The following is a 20,518-nucleotide window of genomic DNA, read 5'->3' as shown; positions in this document are numbered from 1 at the left end:
ATCTTTCGTACAGAATTGGTCAGGCGGCCAGGTGTGTAGTCGATAGTTTTCTCCATGTCTTGGCGGCAACCCCTCAGCTTCTGAGGTAAGCTCTCTTGCTCTTTCACGGGGACGTTCATCAGAATGATAATCCCCGAGTACGCTAGTACAAGGGTCCAGCAGACTTTAATTGTCTGTGTGTCTGTGTGTGTGTGTCTCGACTTAACAGCTTATTGCTGGGAAACTACTGGGCGCAGTTCGTTCAAAAGTTGATACACTAACTTGATAATAGGTCCGATTGATCGTATTAAAACTTCTTATTCCCCCCTCTGCTTCTTTACCTCTGTAAACTTGTAGAGCTAGTTATTTTTCGATAATGACCCAGCAACCAAACAAATAACGAGCCAGCAACAGCCTGAATCCTCGATAGTGCAATGGGTTGAGAAGCTGTTCTGTTTTGGTACTACTTTTGCGACTGAAAAGTTCCGAACGCTCTATACGTACGAAATATACATCTCTGGAGCAAACAATACAAACATACCGCATTTAAATTAACAACTACAGGCCTGAACACATGAATCTCCATATAAAATCCATGAGTTAGGTTGTTTTCTGAATCTAGATCTGCCGTGCACACACCGTTCATCACAAGCAAATTCCCAAGGCAAGTAACTCATACTCTTGCCGACAAGAGTAGTTCCCCTTCTTTTAACGCAGTTTCTTCGACAACACTGACTGCAATCCGACGGTCAGTTTTCAACAATATTTCATTTTATAAACAGATCACACGCAACCAAATGCACACATCTCATCAATTTAAACAACATAAAGCGGTTTCATACACTATTTTCCCCAGAAAACTGAACTTCATACAGTAATTAACGTTGGAACACGGGTGCAAAAGTTCGTCTGCTAGTCCCATTTGACGAAAGAACATTATCTTAAACGATACTAAAACATAAACAGAACACACAATATCTGCCTTGACCGCCACAGCAGAATAACAGCATATCTGTGTACTTGATTTTAGTCTAAAACAGGGAAACTGACAAGAAGTGTTAACAGAATGGAATGATTTGCACGGAACTATACAACAGCGCATTAATCGATCGCCTGCGCAGGTTGACTGGTTGAGTGATTCGGATTCGATCAAACTTTCGCACAAAAACTCCTGTTTTCTTTGAATAACTGAAGAAAGGAGGAATAAAGAGGTTACACACCTCGTCTCAGTGATTATTAAAAATAATGGTCTCAGTTCGCGGTCATGAAAAAGCTCGCTGAAGCTCGCATTTTTCATGATCCGCCAACTTCGACCATTATTTTTAATAATCACTGAGACTCGGCATGTAACCTCTACATAATGTTACCTGGGACCTAAATGCGAAATAAACCACAAAAAAACGACTTGGCGGTGGGAGGAATTCGCGGTGCAACAGCCAGCCAGGCAGTCTGATAGAACGGTGCAAGGTCTCGGCAAACCAAGACTATGCCATACTCGTAGCAAAGCCGCCGAATGGTACCGTAAACCAAGAATAGTGACGTAAGAAAATAGAATGTCGTCTTTTGATTTGGAACGTGACGTGTTTTAGAATGGAGATGTGGTAGTGTGTGTGTGTGTGTGTGTGTGTGTGTGTGTGTGTGTGTGTGTGTGTGTGTGTTTGTTTGTGTGTGTGTGTGTGTGAGAGAGAGAGAGAGAGAGAGGGAGAGAGAGAAGGAGTGAGGGAGAGTGTGTGTGTGTGTGTGTGTGTGAATGTCTGAAGAGTACTCGGGTCCAGCGCGAGCGTTTTTTATTATGACACTTGTGGCGTTCTGCCGTGGCGGGCGCGAAACGTTATTCACCCACACGATAGTCCATCAAACTGTTGGAGAGCAATGCACCGCATGTGTCTCTGTCCTTTTTCTTCTTCCCCTTCGATCATGGGCTGAAACTCCCACGTTCACTCATGTTTTTGCTCAAGTGGGTTTTTACGTGTATGACCGTTTTTAACCCGCCATTCAGGCAGCCATATGCCGCTTTCGGGGGAGTCTGTCAATTTCTCCATCTCATATCTGGCCAGGCTTTTACATGGGATAAAAATATCCCTCCACTTGGCCACAAACCAAAAATCAACACTCGAAATGTTACTTTTAGAGATAAGAAGTAAAACTATGTCGTTTGCAGCGCAGAAAAAGAGAGAAAATTGCAGAAGGGAGACCGATCTGATGGATGAGATTAAGGTTTTAGAAAGTAATCTAAATGATGAGAATGTAACTATTTTGGAACAGAAGCGGCAAGAGTTGTTTCAGTTAAGACAGAAAAAAGTAGACGGGTTGATTGTGTCACGATCGGGTGACAGAGACCAAGAAAGCGTCACTCAGTGGAGTGCCTGTTCTGGGTCAATGTATGATAGAAAGCGCCTGTGCGTGATATTGGACACAGCAGAGTTTTTGCTGACAGTGCTCCCGAGCACGGATGTTTTGAAACGCACGAGCTTCACAGTGCAGGTTTCTGCTGTCATAGGGCTGACGGTTTTTTTCGCTGACAGCGCGCACGGGATTTTCAGGGATTGAGTTTCTCGTGTCTTTTTCCTGCTTGGGGAGGCAAAACTGTGTATAGCTGGACTGGTTTGGTGACAAGGTCAGTCACGTGTATTTGGCTAGGTGGTCTGTCAGAGACTCAAGGACGACACACTTGACACCCAGCGGCAGAAGGGGAAGGACCTAACACACAGTTACTAGAGTATGATGGTTTTTCACCGAGTATCATATTCGGCACTCTAGGGGAACTTCCACAAGTTATTCCTTTCCTCTGCCACGTATTTTGCTGAGGACAAGTCGTCACATTTCCTTCGTCGGCGATGGCTTTCGCATAAGGATTCGACAAGGGGTTCTGGAGGTTTTCGGTCACTGTTGACGAACAGAGGCTGTTCCAGGGAGGAGGCGGACTTTGCTTCCATTGAGAGTTACAATCATAGGCTTTTGAGGTAATAAATCATTATTTAACGCTGTTGATGAGTCTGTGTTGTGGAATGAAATACTCTCTGTTGTTCTTTCCAGGTTAGCGCATAATTTACTCTCTGTGACGCTAAAATACTAATCTGTATATGGTTTTTGCAGATAGGGAGAGAAGGACGGAAAATGGCTGTTTTGTTGTTGTAAAAAGTCAGTTTTGTGCAGGCCCACGTGCTCGATGAGATATTTAAAGATGACATGTTTTAAGGTGGTGGGTGAGGGGTAGCTGACATGTTTAGTGCACCGATGCTTTCTGTTTGCAGCCTTCCTTCGTTCGTTCGTTACGTTCCCGTAACATCGGCACGGCTGACTCTGGCGGGAACTGTTGAGGCTACGCTAACCAGGAGACCGGCTAACCAGGAGACCGGCTAACCAGCGGACCGGCTAACCAGCGAACCGGCTAACCAGCGGACCGGCTAACCAGCGAACCGACTAACCAGCATACCGGCTAAGCAGCAGCAGCAGAGATAAAGCTAAGTGCACCATGTCGTACGCACCCCGTTGACCACCGTTGTCTTTTCGTATCTATGATTTCATTGGAGTAGTGACAACGTGGGGTGTGTGACACCTGCACGAACTAGAGCTTTTCGAACAGAACATTCTCATTTCGACTGTATTTACACGGGTTCAGCGTGTTACTATAATTTTCTACATAGTACTGGCATTTTGTCAGTGAACACTGGTTTTTTACGTGTTGAGAACGTAAAAGGAACATATTTTGAGTGAAGGCTCGAGGGAGGTGGAGAGTTTATACATAAACAGGCGTCTGAAACTTATACTTTTGTTGACTCTATTTAATTGTATGCCTGCGAGAGTGGATCGTGGTGTGGTTAGTTAATTAGTAGTAATTAACCGGTTCATAATCACCTTGAGTGATATATTGAAACGTGACACGTGGGGGCCAAGCCGGGATTTACTCAGTTAATTTCCAACTGATAAAGACCCACCAATTAAGGAGAACTAAGAGCAGATAATCTCGTCAGTGCTCGACTTATTTTCTGCTTGGTGCTACCCTTTTTTGTATAGTTTTGATCATATACCACACCTTAAGCGATTCACATCTTGCAGGAAATGTAAATTGTAATTTGTGAGTTATTGTATGCGCTAACTGTGATTATCTCCCTTTCCTTTGTTTGTGAATCTTTGTTGTTGTACGTTCAGAGTTTTCCGTTGCAGAGAGCTGAGCGGGGTTAGCGGATTTGTTATTCGTTTTACTCAGTTTTCTCTACATTGTTGTTTCGCATTCCGTAACAGGTTACATTTTCTACCGTCTTGTTTTACTTGGATTTTTCTCCATATTTTGACTTTGTTGGAATTTTGGGGGGGAAGGGTCCGAGGACTTCTGTCCTAACCAAGGCTGTGGGAAACACTCTGTTTCACCGCAAAAAGCAGCCGATAAAGTAGGCCACGGCTGTGGGAAACACTTTGTTTCACCGCAAAAAGCAGCCATAAAGTAGGCTACGCGTTTTGTTCTACACCGTTTGGATTTTTCTTCTGCATTTTCCGGTTGCTGGATTTTTGTATCCACCGCTTTCGTCACCGCGTATTCTAGCTATAGCTGCGTTAGACTTACTTTTGTGATAAAGCTTTGCTAAAACTAACCATGGCTACAGGGGGATCTCCGACGAGGAGAATAACTTTCGAGACTCCTGGCAGTGAGGAACAGACAGAGCGTGACGCACGCGTTAGAGCGCGTAGTTTGCTTAAACGCAAGGAGCTGGAACGTAGGGAAGACATAGAGCGACAGACGAGAAAAGAAGAGCTTGACAGACAAGAACGACAGGCCGAACGTGACAGACAGGACAAGAAAGAGAAAGACGAACGAGACAGACAGGAAAAGAAGGACGAACTGGACAGACAAGAAAGAGAACGTGACAGACAAGAAAGAGAACGACAGGCCGAACGACAGGCCGAACGTGACAGACAAGAAAGAGAACGACAGGCCGAACGTGACCGACAGGATAAGAAAGACGAGCTTGAGAGACAGGAACGACAGGCCGAACTTGACAGACAGGAAAAGAAAGACGAACGTGACAGACTAGACCGGAAGGAACAGGCGGATCGCGATCACCAGCTAGAGCTAGCTAGGCTACAGGCCGAGAAGGGTACGCTCACTCAGGCTAGCGCGCCGACGTTTGTTGCCGACCGTACGAGACTGCCGACGTTCGACGATGACAAGGACGAGCTCGACGACTTTTTACGCCGGTTTGAGCGCATTGCATCTGACCAGAAGTGGGAAGAGGCCACGTGGGCTAGCCGCCTTAGCACCTGCTTAAAGGGACGCGCATTGCAGCTCTACAACGCTTTGGAGGACGACGAGGCGAGAGACTATCAGGCACTTAAGAAGGCGTTACTCCAGCGCTTTAACCTGACTGCTGAAGCCTACAGACGACGTCTGCGTAACAGCAAGAGACTGAGCGGCGAGCTGAGTCATCAGTTTGTGGCACGCCTTAACCTCTACCTGCGGCGCTGGGTGGAGATGGCCGAAAAGGACTGGACCGTCAACGACCTTGCCGACCTCATAGTCATGGAACAACTGATGTCCAGCCTGCGACCTGAGGTGGTGACCTTCGTGCAGGAGCACCAGCCCAAGACTACTCAGGAGGCAGCCGACTGGATCAGAGTGCACGAGGACGCCCAGGCGATCTCCGGCAAATCTTCAGGCTCACGGCCAGGAAAAACGGGAAATTCGGGTTCTTCAGGACCCAAGGACGGGAAGGACGATCAGGGACACAAGGGATCGAGTTCCAGAACTGACATCCAGTGTTACTACTGCAACAAGCGGGGCCACGTGAAGAAGGACTGCCACAAGAGACAGGCTGACCAGAAGGGCGTTCACTTCGTTGGCAGTGAGGAGCTAAGGGACGTCACGAGCTCATGCACAATTCCACAACTCTGCGTTCCGTGCTCCAGGAAACATTTCCAGCCCCACTGCAACGTCTACGTTAACGGAGTGAAGGGCGAAGGTCTGCGGGACACAGGGGCAGACATGATAGTGGTTCGGGCAAGTCTAGTTCCAGCTATGGCCTACACAGGAGACAGCATCAGGGTGAGAATGGCCGAGGCATCTCACGCTTACGACTTGAACACGGCAGTGATCAAGGTCGTAACCCCGTTGTTCACGGGGACCATTGTGGCCGTCGTCATGGACGATCCTCCATGCGACTTGCTCATTGGAAACCGGGTTCAGTTTGTGGACGGCGTCACCAGGGAGGTTCCCGTTTATCGGTCTCCCGACGTCATTTCAGTGCTCACGCGGGCACAGGCGGAGCGAGAGGACAAACCTCTCAAACCCCTACCTGCTGCACGAGCTGCCCTGGGGAACGTGACCCCCGCGCTTCTCGCGAAGGCTCAGGATTCTGACCCGACCTTAGCTACTCCTCGGGAGCACGCGAAGTCGGGGAAGGTGAAGCTGAGCGGGAAGCATGGGAGGTCAAAGTTCCTCAGGGACAAGAAGTTGCTCTACCGTGAGTTCAGCAACCAAGAAGGTACATTCAAACAGGTTGTCGTGCCTCGCGAGTTTCGCGAGGGTGTCATGGCAACGGCACACGACTCGATTCTGGGAGGTCATCTTGGTACCAAGAAGACCACGGATCGTGTCTGGCGCCACTTTTACTGGCCAGGCATCTGCACGGATGTCCGACGTTTCTGTGCGTCCTGCGATAAGTGCCAGAAGGTGGTTGCCAAAGGAAGGGTGAGGAAGGTCCCCTTAGAGAAGATGCCGCTCATCGACGAACCCTTTCGTCGGGTGGCAGTGGACATCATCGGGCCCATCTTGCCTGCGTCTGAGGACGGAAACAGATACATTTTGACCATGGTGGACTACGCTACTCGATACCCAGAGGCGATCCCTCTGAAATCGATTGAAGCCACGCGAGTAGCTGAGGCTCTGGTTACTATGTGGTCCCGGCTGGGAATTCCATCAGAGGTACTCACCGACAGAGGCACGCAGTTCACGGGAGGAGTGATGGCGGAGGCAGCACGACTGCTATCACTGGAGCAGCACTTCACCACTCCTTACCATGCTCAGTGCAACGGACTGGTGGAAAGGTTCAATGGCACCTTGAAGACCATGCTGAGGAAACTAGCTCAGGAGAAACCACGCACGTGGGACAGGTACATCCCAGCATTGCTTTTTGCATACCGCGAGGTTCCTCAGGAGAGCTTGGGTTTTTCCCCATTTGAGTTGTTGTACGGCAGACAGGTACGCGGTCCCATGGCTATCCTGCGTCAAGCTTGGACGGACGAAGAAGCTGACGAGGAGGTGCAGACGACAGCGACCTACATCGTAGAACTCAGGAACAGGATTGAAGAGACCTGCAAATTGGCTCAAGAGAACCTGGGAAGAGCAGCACAGCGTTACGCGCGAGGATTCGACCGCAAGGCACGGCCGCGCAGCTTCAAGATTGGAGAACGGGTGTTGCTACTTCTACCTGTCAAACACAACAAGCTACAACTGCAGTGGCAAGGACCTTTTGAGGTGACAGCGAGGGTGGGCCAGAACGACTACAGGATCATGATGCACGGGAAAGCACGCCTGTACCACGCCAACCTGCTGCGCGCCTACATAGAGAGGACAGCCTACGGGGAGAAGAACAAAGACCAGAAGAACAAAGACAAGAAGACAAAGAAGGTTGCAGTCATCAGGGGTGAAACGAGGGGTTGCTCGTTCTTGAGGACGACCTTTCTGTCTGGAAACAGACTATCAACCTCTGCAATATTCTTCAGGTTGCAAGGTTGGCAAACGCCAGACTTATGCGCTGGGCGTTGATTCTCCAACCGTACCAATTCACGGTACGCGTCATTCCGGGCGCCAACAATGTTGGAGCTGACTTTCTCTCTCGGGCTGTAGAGGAGAACATGACTGTGAGCGAAACCGAGGTTTCGTCTTGAAGAGGGGAGGTGTGTCACGATCGGGTGACAGAGACCAAGAAAGCGTCACTCAGTGGAGTGCCTGTTCTGGGTCAATGTATGATAGAAAGCGCCTGTGCGTGATATTGGACACAGCAGAGTTTTTGCTGACAGTGCTCCCGAGCACGGATGTTTTGAAACGCACGAGCTTCACAGTGCAGGTTTCTGCTGTCATAGGGCTGACGGTTTTTTTCGCTGACAGCGCGCACGGGATTTTCAGGGATTGAGTTTCTCGTGTCTTTTTCCTGCTTGGGGAGGCAAAACTGTGTATAGCTGGACTGGTTTGGTGACAAGGTCAGTCACGTGTATTTGGCTAGGTGGTCTGTCAGAGACTCAAGGACGACACACTTGACACCCAGCGGCAGAAGGGGAAGGACCTAACACACAGTTACTAGAGTATGATGGTTTTTCACCGAGTATCATATTCGGCACTCTAGGGGAACTTCCACAAGTTATTCCTTTCCTCTGCCACGCATTTTGCTGAGGACAAGTCGTCACATTTCCTTCGTCGGCGATGGCTTTCGCATAAGGATTCGACAAGGGGTTCTGGACGTTTTGGGTCACTATTGACGAACAGAGACTGTTCCAGGGAGGAGGCGGACTTTGCTTCCATTGAGAGTTACAATCATAGGCTTTTGAGGTAATAAATCATTATTTAACGCTGTTGATGAGTCTGTGTTGTGGAATGAAATACTCTCTGTTGTTCTTTCCAGGTTAGCGCATAATTTACTCTCTGTGACGCTAAAATACTAATCTGTATATGGTTTTTGCAGATAGGGAGAGAAGGACGGAAAATGGCTGTTTTGTTGTTGTAAAAAGTCAGTTTTGTGCAGGCCCACGTGCTCGATGAGATATTTAAAGATGACATGTTTTAAGGTGGTGGGTGAGGGGTAGCTGACATGTTTAGTGCACCGATGCTTTCTGTTTGCAGCCTTCCTTCGTTCGTTCGTTACGTTCCCGTAACATCGGCACGGCTGACTCTGGCGGGAACTGTTGAGGCTACGCTAACCAGGAGACCGGCTAACCAGGAGACCGGCTAACCAGCGGACCGGCTAACCAGCGAACCGGCTAACCAGCGGACCGGCTAACCAGCGAACCGACTAACCAGCATACCGGCTAAGCAGCAGCAGCAGAGATAAAGCTAAGTGCACCATGTCGTACGCACCCCGTTGACCACCGTTGTCTTTTCGTATCTATGATTTCATTGGAGTAGTGACAACGTGGGGTGTGTGACACCTGCACGAACTAGAGCTTTTCGAACAGAACATTCTCATTTCGACTGTATTTACACGGGTTCAGCGTGTTACTATAATTTTCTACATAGTACTGGCATTTTGTCAGTGAACACTGGTTTTTTACGTGTTGAGAACGTAAAAGGAACATATTTTGAGTGAAGGCTCGAGGGAGGTGGAGAGTTTATACATAAACAGGCGTCTGAAACTTATACTTTTGTTGACTCTATTTAATTGTATGCCTGCGAGAGTGGATCGTGGTGTGGTTAGTTAATTAGTAGTAATTAACCGGTTCATAATCACCTTGAGTGATATATTGAAACGTGACAAATTGTTAGATCAAGAGCAAAATGGATTGCAGATGGTGAAAAAAATTCTAAATATTTCTGTAGTCTTGAAAAAAGAAACTTTGTCAAAAAGGCTATGTGTTTTATTGAAAAGGACAATGGCGAACTTTTATGTGACAGTGATGAGATTACTAAAGAAGTTAAATCCTTCTATGCACAGTTGTATGCTTCAAGGGAACATAATATAATGAATGAAGACATTCCTAATAACTTAGAACATCCTGTTTTGACTGATGAAGAACGTGATGGACTTGAAGGCATTATTTGTAAAGAAGAATTAGTCAAAGCAGTAAAACAACTTAAAAACGATAAAAGCCCTGGATCGGATGGATATTCAGCAGAATTTTTTAAAATTTTCTTTATTGATCTAGGTGCTTTCTTGCTTCGTTCAATTAATGAAGGCTTTAGAAAAGGTGAAATGTCGGTAACACAACGTCAAGGAGTGATCACCTGCATACCCAAAGAAGGGAAAGATAAAAGGTTTCTAAAAAATTGGCGTCCTATTACTCTTTTAAATACTGTCTACAAAATAGCTTCCACCTGCATTGCTGAAAGGCTGAAACGTGTTCTCCCAACCATAATTCATGAAGATCAAAAAGGGTTTATGCAAGGTAGGAATATAGGCGAAAATATTCGTTTACTCTATGATTCTATTATTTATGCTAATGAACGACAAGCTGATGGCCTTCTGTTAATGGTAGACTTTGAAAAAGCTTTCGATAGCATTGCATGGTCGTTTATACAAAAAGCACTGAATAAATTTAACTTCGGAAATGATATAAAAAAGTGGATATTAACTTTTTACAGAAATAGTAAATCATGTGTAGCAGTAAATGGACAATATTCAGAGTGGTTTAATCTGGAGAGAGGAACCCGTCAAGGGGACCCTTTGTCTCCTTATATTTTTCTAATTTGTGCCGAAATTATGGCAATAATGATGCGTCAGAATCCAAAAATAAAGGGACTGAACTTTTTTGATGTCGAAATTTTATTGTCACAATATGCGGATGACACTACTTTTTTTCTTGATGGTACCAAAGATTCTTTTTGTGCATGTGTAGAAACACTACAGACATTTGCTTCTTTGTCAGGTCTAGTTATTAACTATGATAAGTCGTCAGCAGTGTGGATAGGAGCCTCTAAAAATTCTAACGTTAAGTTTATGCCAGAACACAACTTTGTTTGGAATCCCACTGTTTTCAGGGTTTTGGGTATCTGGTTTTCGACAAACATCGAGGAAATTGTTCCAATAAACTATGAAAACAAGTTTGTGGAGATTAAGAGAATTTTCAATTCGTGGTCCAGAAGGAATTTAACCCCTTTCGGAAAAATAACAGTCATTAAGACTTTGGCATTGTCCAAACTTACCTACCTATTTATGAATTTGCCGGACCCAGATGAGGATTTTCTAGCTAATCTACAGAAACTACTGTTTAATTTTGTTTGGGACGGGAAAATTTACAAAATTAAAAGAACCTCCGTGTATCAGGCATATGAAGAGGGGGGACTTAAAATGGTTAACGTGAGAGTTTTTCTATCGTCATTGAAGATAAACTGGCTAATGAAAGTTTTACATGATGATGGAAAAATTACACAAATTCTCTATGCATTATGTCCTGCTGTCCGAGTTGTGAAACAACGTGGGGGCGAGTTTGCAAATGTACTGATGCAAAGAATTGTTAATCCTTTTTGGGTTGATGTTTTTAAACATTATAAAAAAGTGTGCAACAAATGTATTCCATCTTCTTTTCATGACTTTGTATCTGAATGTCTTTTTTATAATATCAATATATGCAGAGACAAGAAGGTGTTGTTTCTTAGAAGCTGGGCACATTGTGGTATTGTTTCTGTTGGTCACTTGCTGAAGGAAGATGGATTTTTGACCTATGATGAATTTAGCAGAAAATACCCAAATGTGACTGTTAATTTTTTGTTATATCAAGGAATAGTACGGGCTGTTAAGAAGTATCAATGTAAGCTAGAAATTGACTTTTGTGATAACTTTGTGGTAAGTGACCCATGTGTCTGGCAGTGCTTGGCCAGTGGTGGTTCTAAACATGTCTATGGATATCTGATTAAGAATACTAATCCTCTGAAATGTATTGAAAAGTGGACAGCTGCACTGAACTGTAATGTAGATGTCAATAAGGTTTTTCTAAAAATTAAAAGAACAACTGAGGACGTACGTCTCAGATGGTTTCAGTATAGACTGATATATAGAATTATACCCACCCAGCGTTTTTTGCATCTGAGAAAAATTGTTGAATCTCCTATTTGTACTTTCTGCGGACAGCAGGAGGAAACGCTAGAACATCTTTTTTGGGACTGTACAAAAACACAGGCCTTTTGGAATGATTTCCTTCAGTGGATGCGAGACAATTTTGTACATTGTACTAATGTTAGACTGTATAAGCAACTTATTATCTGTGGCTACCAAACAAACTGTGTGACGGACAAAACCTTTGATTTGTTCCTTCTAATCGCAAAATACCACATTTATACATCTAAAATACGTGCGACCGGCCCCCATTTTCAGGTTCTTGTTTTAACTCTAAAACAAAGATTTTTGGCAGAGAAGCACAATGCATTGGTTAACAATGAGTTAACTTCTTTCAACAGAAACTGGAATCTGTACAGGCATGCGATTGAATGATTTTATTTTTTTTTTATTTTTTTTATTTTTTTAGCCTGGTCACCGCTCGCTATCCTCTTCCTCTTCTTTCCCTGATCCTTACTCTCTTCTGTCACTCTTCTTTCTTCCTCTCTCTTTTCTCTCTATCCTTTTTGTACTGTCTGTTTATATGTGTGTGTGTAAGTGATATGGTTGAGATGGCCTCAACTGGATATTTGCTATTTTCGTTACCCTATGTAGACTGTCTGTGATCTGTTTTATGTTATATTGTCGGGAAAAGAAAAAAGAATAAAAAATAAAAAAAAAATAAAAAAAAAAAAATCAACACTCTGACTCCTTGCCGAGGTGAGGTGACGTTCCTTTACGAATTAATTTCTCAAAAAGCCACTGGTTACACAATTAATCCACAACACATTATTTAATTCATAACACATTATTTTAATTCACAACAAATTAATTAATTCATGACATATTAATTAATTAATAACACATTATTTAATTCATAACAAATTAATTAATTCATAACAGATTAATTCATTCATAACAATTTAATTAATTCATAACAAATAAATTAATTCATGACAAAAATCTCACCGTGCAGAGACAGAACCAAGGCTGTACATTTTTGGTATAAGACCAAGTGGAGAGATATGGTCTTTACCCTTATCCCATGTAAAATGCTGGCCAGATCTGAGATGGTAAGCCGAGATGTTTACACAGAAAGTAGTCTTTAACTTTTTTATTTCTGGTCCAGATTCTGCTGGAGCTAGTGACGTATGTTTTGCTTCCAGTATTATCAGAGCGATACGCATGACTGCAAACCTCAGCTCTGTCGCCATTTTGGCTGACAAAAAGGATGGGAAGAACGAGACTTCACATACGCTCTCTATTTCCTGTAATTTGTCTCGTATAGCGTAAAGTGACAAGGACAAGATTACCGCATATATATATGCCCCCCTGGCAACTAGCCATTCTCGCTATCGCGCAACATAAACTGTTGCTCTACGTTTAACAAATGCTAAACCTTACAATCATGATAAGTTAGGTTTATTGGTACACCTGAATGGATTGCATGCTTCTCAACACGTCCACGTAATAGGGAGGATGCGCATTGCGCAAATCTTGAAGCCAATTATTCTGATAGACTCAGAGTATGAATAAAGTGGAGAAAGAGAGAAAGGGAGAGAGGGAGAGAGAGAGAGAGAGAGACAGACAGACAGACAGACCGACAGACAGACAGACAGACAGACAGACAGACAGACAGAGAGAGAGAGAGAGAGAGAGAAAGAGAAAGAGAAAGAGAGAGAGTGAGAGAGAGAGAGAGAGAGATGACGCAGACGCAGACGCAGATAGTTTATTCAATAGGCCATAGCCCCTTATGAAGGGGTGTGAACAAACGGTTCACATTGCATATAAATTAAACTCAACAGGTGTACACAAAAAAAGGTATACAATAATAATCGCACAACACATACATTACACAGCATTTAACTAGGAAGTTACAACATCTCTTAATTTAAAGGCTTTATACAAATACAGGGATACATTTCTTGAGGTGATGCTAAAAGCAAGCTGAGTCGGAAAATGCTTGGGTTCTTATAATATTTAAATGGGATCATTTTTTCTCTTAATTTGTTATAGTATGGACAACACAAAACAAAATGGACTTCATCTTCTTGGTTTTGTTTACAAAGAGGACACATCAAATCATCGGCATTATGTTTTCTATATCGGTAAGCATGCACTGCAATTTCTGAAATGCCGAATCGAAACCTGGTCATGATAAACTTTAGATGCCTATCCATATTCGACAAAAGATAGGGTTTAATGTCATGTACAGTACAAAAAGTCCGATAAACAGCAAATCTATCACTATTTTGTATAAAACCAAAACCGTACTCATACAATTTACAACGGACACCTGAGGCCCAGTTCGTTTTACCACTTTCATCCATTTTATACAACATTTCATAGGATTTACGAGGAAGTCTGTGCGCCTCCATCTTTAACAATTTCAACCAGTAGCTAATGCATCTTAAAATAGAATTCAAATATATCGGATATCTGTTTGTCTCGCCATATACAAGATCATTAGGTGTTCGCATTCGAACTCCTAAGAACTTCTTCAGTGCAAATAAATGGAGAGCAGCCTTATCCAGTCCCCATATCTCAGCATCATACTGTACTATTGGTTGTACTTGGGAATCAAACAACTTCACAAAAACATTCAACTATTATTATTAAGCACAGATAGTCTTTGTATAATACACATCAGAGCATTTTTGGCCCGGCTTGAGAGATCGCAACAGGCAGCAGTAAAACTAAGTCGAGTTGAAAACAATATTCCTAAATAGTTATACACGTTTACAACTGGTAATATATCACCCTCATATGTCCATCTTTCCCTTGCACTCAAATATCCACCCTTCCGCAGAGAGATGAAGAGTGCATGCATGTGTGTGTGAGGTTTATAGGCAATTATCCTTGGCATTCGATGTCATTAATCCAACAAATAAGCCCACAAATTTGTGGGGCACATTTCCAGTTTGTGGACCACAAAAATAAGCCCACAAATTTGTGGGACACATTTCCAGTTTGTGGACCACAAAATGAAGGCCAAAACAAAATGTGGGGCACAAAATGTGTGCCATAAAAATAAAGGCAAATAAAAGTAGCCCTTAAATAAAATATGAAGCAAGTTTTTGTGGACCATAAAATTCGATTGATCACTTTCCCGAGAAGTCGGTTTTAAGACACAATAAAACGCTCTTCCTTAGTGGAGTACATGAATAGTATTGATGACAAAAAACATGGCGGCCGTCGTGACTTATATTGAGTGAGTTTTCGCGAGGAACAGGGTTGAGCTACGGTAGGGTCACTGCGCATGTCTGGTTTTTTTCTTCGCGAAAACGCTGTTGGGTTGTATCCAGTCGCGTCCCTTGCAACAAGATGGCGACAAGCGCGTTACGAATTTACTGTTGTGGAGAGTTGATGGACGACGATGATGAACAAGCAGTAATGTTGACATGGCTGATGAAACAACAGTCACTTGTGCGAGTCCCACTGCCGAAAGTGCAAGGATTTGCAGAGGTGGTTTTCCAGTGGAACGATATCCAGTTCCAGGAACAGATGAGGTTGAGCAGGTGAGGATTACATAACATATTGTTTCGAGCCCAGCCGACTGCTAAGAGCCTACTCAGGGCCAACACAACTAAATATCTACAAATCAATTCAAAAACATTAACAAGCTTAAAAATACAGCTATTTACAGGTTAAAACAAATCTTAAAAATCTTTTCAAGTCAAATCTTCAACTCAAATCTTATGAAAACCATTAATCTCTTTCAAAAGGTTAAAGATGTTTGCCGGAGCAACATCTCGGAATAGAGTTTTCAAGCTATTTACATCATAGTGTTTCTTTCTAATCTCAATAAGATCCGCACAATCAATCAACACATGGTTGATGGAAAAACGTTCTGCACATGCATCACACTCAGGAGGGGGATCACCCCTGAGGACAGGTGAGGATTACGCTATTGGAAAAAATTATATGTGCGTCCAAAGAAACGAAGAGAGTAAAATAACTAAGACCCCTCACTAATCCTGTATATAATATACAGGTTAAGTTCAAAGACTAAAGAATTGTTAAGCCGGGTAAGCTATTAAAAATGCATTTTTTTCATATCTAGAAGCTGAATCTATGTCCAAGACATCCACATGATAAGCGTGTCTAGTATCCCAAAACCGATATTTTTTACCCTGATTTTCAAAACTCATTAATAAAATATATTTTACTTTCAGACATGTCTTTGACATGTTACTCGACTACCTCACTCCGCACTTCACAGAAGAGTTCCATGGTGGCCACAAACCTCTGACCCCAGAAATGCAGCTGCTAATCTTCATACAATACATCAGCAACATGGACTGCATGCGGGAGGTGGGCATGCTTTACGGCATTGCCAAGTCGACAGTCCTGCATGTTGTGCATCATATCTCCAGCACCATGACGAGGAACTTGACAGACCAGGTAAGCAGTAAGCTTGTGCTTTGTTTTTGTGGTGGGGACTCCTGCCCCATAACCAAGTTTGCTGACGACACTGGACTGACCGGACTGCTGACTGTTGACGACGACTCTGACTACAGGCAGGAGGTAGATAGGTTTGTGGGGTGGTGTGAAAACAACTATTTAGAGCTTAATGTGGGGAAGACAAAGGAAATGATAATGGACAACAGGAGGGGGAACATGTACACAGGGAGATAGTGATCAAGGGGGAGGTCGTAGAGAAGGTAGAGCAGTATAAGTATTTGGGGGTGATTATAGACAATAAGTTGACATGGAAACCAAACTCTGATGCCCTTGTGAAGAAACTCCACTCTCGCCTGTACTTTTTGAGAAAACTCAGGTCTTTTAACATAAGACAAGAAATCCTTCAGATGTTTTACACTTCAACGTGCAATAGTGTGTTGTACTTTGGCTCCGTGTGTTGGGGTGGCAACATCAACAAGCAAGACAGGGATAGATTAGATAAATTCATCAGGAAAGCAAGTGGGGTGGTTGGGAGGAAGCAGGACAATTTCACATCAACACATGAACGACGACTGACTGACAAGGTACAGAAGATTTTGGCTGACGACTCGCACCCACTCAGACCGGAATTTGACAGTAGACGGACAGACAGGAGCAACAGATTCAGACAACCAACCGCAAGATCCACACGCTACAGAAATTCGTTCATTCCATCTGCAATTCTCAGGTGGGGCGGTAGATGCTGGTGTTGTCGCTCTGATGCACGGGGTCAGTGTTCTGTATTGTTTCAGTATTCTTGATTTTGTGTTGCATTCTACTCTCTTAATCTTAGACAATATGTGATAACCGGCAAGGTGCTGACTTTCTTTTGTGCATTGTTGATGGTGAATGCATGTAAATTTATTTTTTTAATATACTTTCTTATGTGATAACCAATGTGCTATATTTTCTCAGGACAAAGAACAAATGTTTATTTTGAATGTTTTATGTATGTTATTATTACGGACACAAACGCTCAGCAATGTAATTTCTCTTTTAGAGATTAATAAAGTTATTGTATTGTATTGTATTGTATTGTATTGTATTGTATGGGTGTGTGTGTCATGGAGGTGAAATGTTTAACACATCATTCTGTGACAAGTTGCAGGAAGTCAATCAGCAAGGTGTTGGTTCTTTGTCATAAAGGGGCCAAGGCTCGGTAAAATCAGTAACAGAGACGTCTCGGGAAGATATCAGCCATATCTTCATCCGGAAAGACATAACCTATACATAGATATAATGTTAAAGCATTTGCAGTCTGCAATGAAATGAGCCTGGCAAGAAAAAATTGGTTTGATTTTCAGATCATAAGATGGCCCAGTGTTGCCAGGCAACGAGAGATAGTCAACGCAGTTCAGACTCGGTCTGGATTTCCTGGAGTGGTGGGATTTCTTGATGGGTCGCACATCAGGATGGCCTCCAAACTGGACAGGGATGATGACTACATCAACCGAAAAGGTTACCCATCTGTACAGCTGCAGGTAACATCAAGAAATTTACCTTGTACAATTTGTAATGTTGCATGGTAACAAAAGGCTGGAGGGATGAATATTGAAAAGGTTTTACTTCACTCACTTGATAAAAGGCTTTTTAGCCTAAAATTTTGTTTCATAGTTTCATCTGAATTAAAGTTAGATTAACAGTACGACAGCAATAATTAATTCGTATTGTTTACGTGTGTCAGTAAAGTAACAAACGTGTACCTATTGTGACCCAATAATGATTGGCTACAGTCTTTGAACCCCGAAAAAATTATTTGAATAGTATTCAGCGTTTACTATGTTGGTCTTTGTAAACAAAACCAAGGACGCTGCACTGGCGGAAACGTACGAGCATTGGCGGACTTTTCCGAAGATGACACATTCATGGGCTATGACGTCTGTTTGACGTTGCTTAATTCTAAAATTAGCTTGGTAATTATTTCAGCGATTATTTTTGTAAATGTATTTAATCACTCATTTCTGGCAAGCTATAGGGATTTGAACAGCACAAATTGGTTGAACACTTAATTTTTAGATGCTGCAACAGCTGGATAAGCCTTCAACCACCTATGTCGTACTGTTAATCTCACTTTTAAGTCTTTGTGCACATGCAACTCACATCTGTTTACCATTTTTGAGTCACTTGAGAAAAAGTGACTCTATGTAATCGGTCAGTGTTAGTCTGTCCGGCCGGCCGGCCGTCCGGCCGGCCGTCCGGCCGGCCGTCCGTAGACACCACCTTAACGTTGGACTTTTCTCGGAAACTATCAAAGCGATCGGGCTCATATTTTGTTTAGTCGTGACCTCCAATGACCTCTACACTTTAACGATGGTTTCGTTGACCTTTGACCTTTTTCAAGGTCACAGGTCAGCGTCAAAGGAAAAATTAGACATTTTATATCTTTTCTCGGAAACTATCAAAGCGATCGGGCTCATATTTTGTTTAGTCGTGACCTCCAATGACCTCTACACTTTAACGATGGTTTCGTTGACCTTTGACCTTTTTCAATTAGACATTTTACATCTTTGACAAAGTTCATCGGATGTGATTGAAACTTTGTAGGATTATTCTTTACATCAAAGTATTTACATCTGTAGCCTTTTACGAACGTTATCAGAAAAACAAGGGAGATAACTAGCCTTTTCTGTTCGGCAACACACAACTTAACGTTGGGCTTTTCTCGGAAACTATAAAAGTGATCGGGCTCAAATTTTATGTGAACGTGACTCATTGTGTTGTGAATAGCAATTTCTTCCTGTCCATCTGATGCCTCATATAATATTCAGAACTGCGAAAGTGACTCGATCGAGCGTTTGCTCTTCTTGTTTTTTAAATTGTGCATGCGGGTATTTGTTGTCAGTTTATTTTTTTTCTTACTATCTTAGACAAGCAAACCGTGAAAAACGGATCGACCTATCCTAATTCTAAAAGAGTAAAGAAAATTGATTGACCTTCTCCGCTCGGCAGGCTACTTATTGCGACGAGACAGAAAGAGCACCTCCCGACTTTGGAAGCGTGTATCTTTGATAGTTTTGGATACATTTATTGCAAATTTGGACTGAAACTAGAAAATTTAATAAAGATTAATAAAATACTAAGTTTGTTCTGGAATGTTTGAGAGTTAGTGTACTGGAGAGAAGAAAAGCCCTGATCTTCATCCGGGTGGAGAAGGTTAAAGAAATTGGCGACTTCACTTCTACAAATGTTGTCCAAACTGATGTAGTATGAAAACCAAGTCATGACATTCAGTACTGACTTATGTAATTACATTGTTTTGTTTCTTTCAGCTGGTTGTAGATCACGAGATGGTGATCACAGACATGTACACTGGTTGGCCTGGCTGTACCCATGATGCAAGAGTGCTGCGAAACTCGACCTTCTTTCATGATGCAGAGGCAGCTAGAGTCTTTAGACCAGGACAGTGCATTTTAGCTGACAGCGCGTACCCCTTGAAAAATTGGCTCATTACACCCTTCAAACAGAACGGCTTCCTCACACGCCCACAACGGAGGTTCAATCAGCGACTGTCTGGAGAAAGGCAGGTAGTGGAAAGGGCAATAGGCCACCTGAAAGGAAGGTTCAGAAGGCTGAAGGAAATTCCCTTCCATCAGGCAGAAGATGTAGTGAATCTAATCACATCTGCCTGCATCTTGCACAATATGTGCGTTCTCTCTGATGACAATGTTCAAAGGTACATTGACAATGATCCAGCACTTCGTCCCAATCGTTGCCAAAATGTCTATCTGCATGGCAGAAATGGTGTGCTCAGGAGACTTCAGTTGCTTGCTCTTGTTTGAAATTACTTTTGACGAAGTGCAAAGACAAGTGTCACAAGACTGCTGGTGTTTTTGATTTAGGATATCTTGAAAGCTTGTGAACATTTTTGTGACTGTAAGACTGCATAAACTGTTTGCATTAATGACCCACATTCATTTCAGTTAGCCTTGTACGATTTTGATTTGTTTGCATGGGTCTTTGTGTTCCCCTGGAGGAACTGAAACTTCTTAGATCTGTGCATTTCATTTTTTGTACAATACTTGGGTATGTGTACGTTTAAAAAAAGGTAATTGGTTGTGCTACAGGTTTCACACCAACCCCAACAGCAGTGAATACATTTGAATTATTTCCCTTTGATTTTTCATTTGTAATGCAATGGTTAGCATAATATTAAATTGTAAAACTCAATTTGGGTCTTTCTTTTATATGGCCTCCAAAGTCATGAAGTGTTATCTTTATCAAAGTAACCAAAAATTTCACTCAATTTCTCAAAACATGATGTTTTTTAACCTTCAGAAGACTACGATTTTTACTACACGCAAAGGACTATGTGGGTCGCTCAGTACACATACTTTTTAAAGAAGGGATAAAAACAACAT

General features: G+C 42.9%; 2 protein-coding genes across 3 annotated transcripts in view; one reads left to right on the top strand and one right to left on the bottom strand.

The window, feature by feature from the left end:
• Positions 1-20,518, bottom strand: part of LOC138963865 (histone deacetylase 6-like) — a 271,276-nt gene that overhangs the window by 140,119 nt on the left and 110,639 nt on the right. The gene's annotated exons all lie outside the window — the stretch shown is intronic.
• LOC138963867 (uncharacterized) lies at positions 14,249-20,327 on the top strand. The gene is made up of 4 exons (XM_070335723.1): positions 14,249-15,235; positions 15,893-16,121; positions 17,465-17,641; positions 19,430-20,327. The coding sequence occupies exons 1-4, from the start codon at positions 15,042-15,044 to the stop codon at positions 19,937-19,939; spliced, it is 1,110 nt and encodes a 369-aa protein (XP_070191824.1). The 5' UTR covers positions 14,249-15,041; the 3' UTR covers positions 19,940-20,327.

This window comes from Littorina saxatilis, linkage group LG4, assembly GCF_037325665.1.
Source record: "Littorina saxatilis isolate snail1 linkage group LG4, US_GU_Lsax_2.0, whole genome shotgun sequence".
NCBI classification, from domain to species: Eukaryota; Metazoa; Mollusca; class Gastropoda; order Littorinimorpha; family Littorinidae; genus Littorina; species Littorina saxatilis.
Note: the sequence above shows the minus strand (reverse complement) of the source record. Positions and strands in the feature narration are given on the sequence as shown.

Bases quoted from the DNA above. Each gene is read 5' to 3' on its own strand.
- LOC138963867 (XM_070335723.1), top strand. From the start codon at position 15,042: ATGGCGACAAGCGCGTTACGAATTTACTGTTGTGGAGAGTTGATGGAC. The intron at 15,236-15,892 runs GTGAGGATTACA...TTTTACTTTCAG, and splicing joins GAACAGATGAGGTTGAGCAG to ACATGTCTTTGACATGTTAC. The intron at 17,642-19,429 runs GTAACATCAAGA...TGTTTCTTTCAG, and splicing joins ACCCATCTGTACAGCTGCAG to CTGGTTGTAGATCACGAGAT.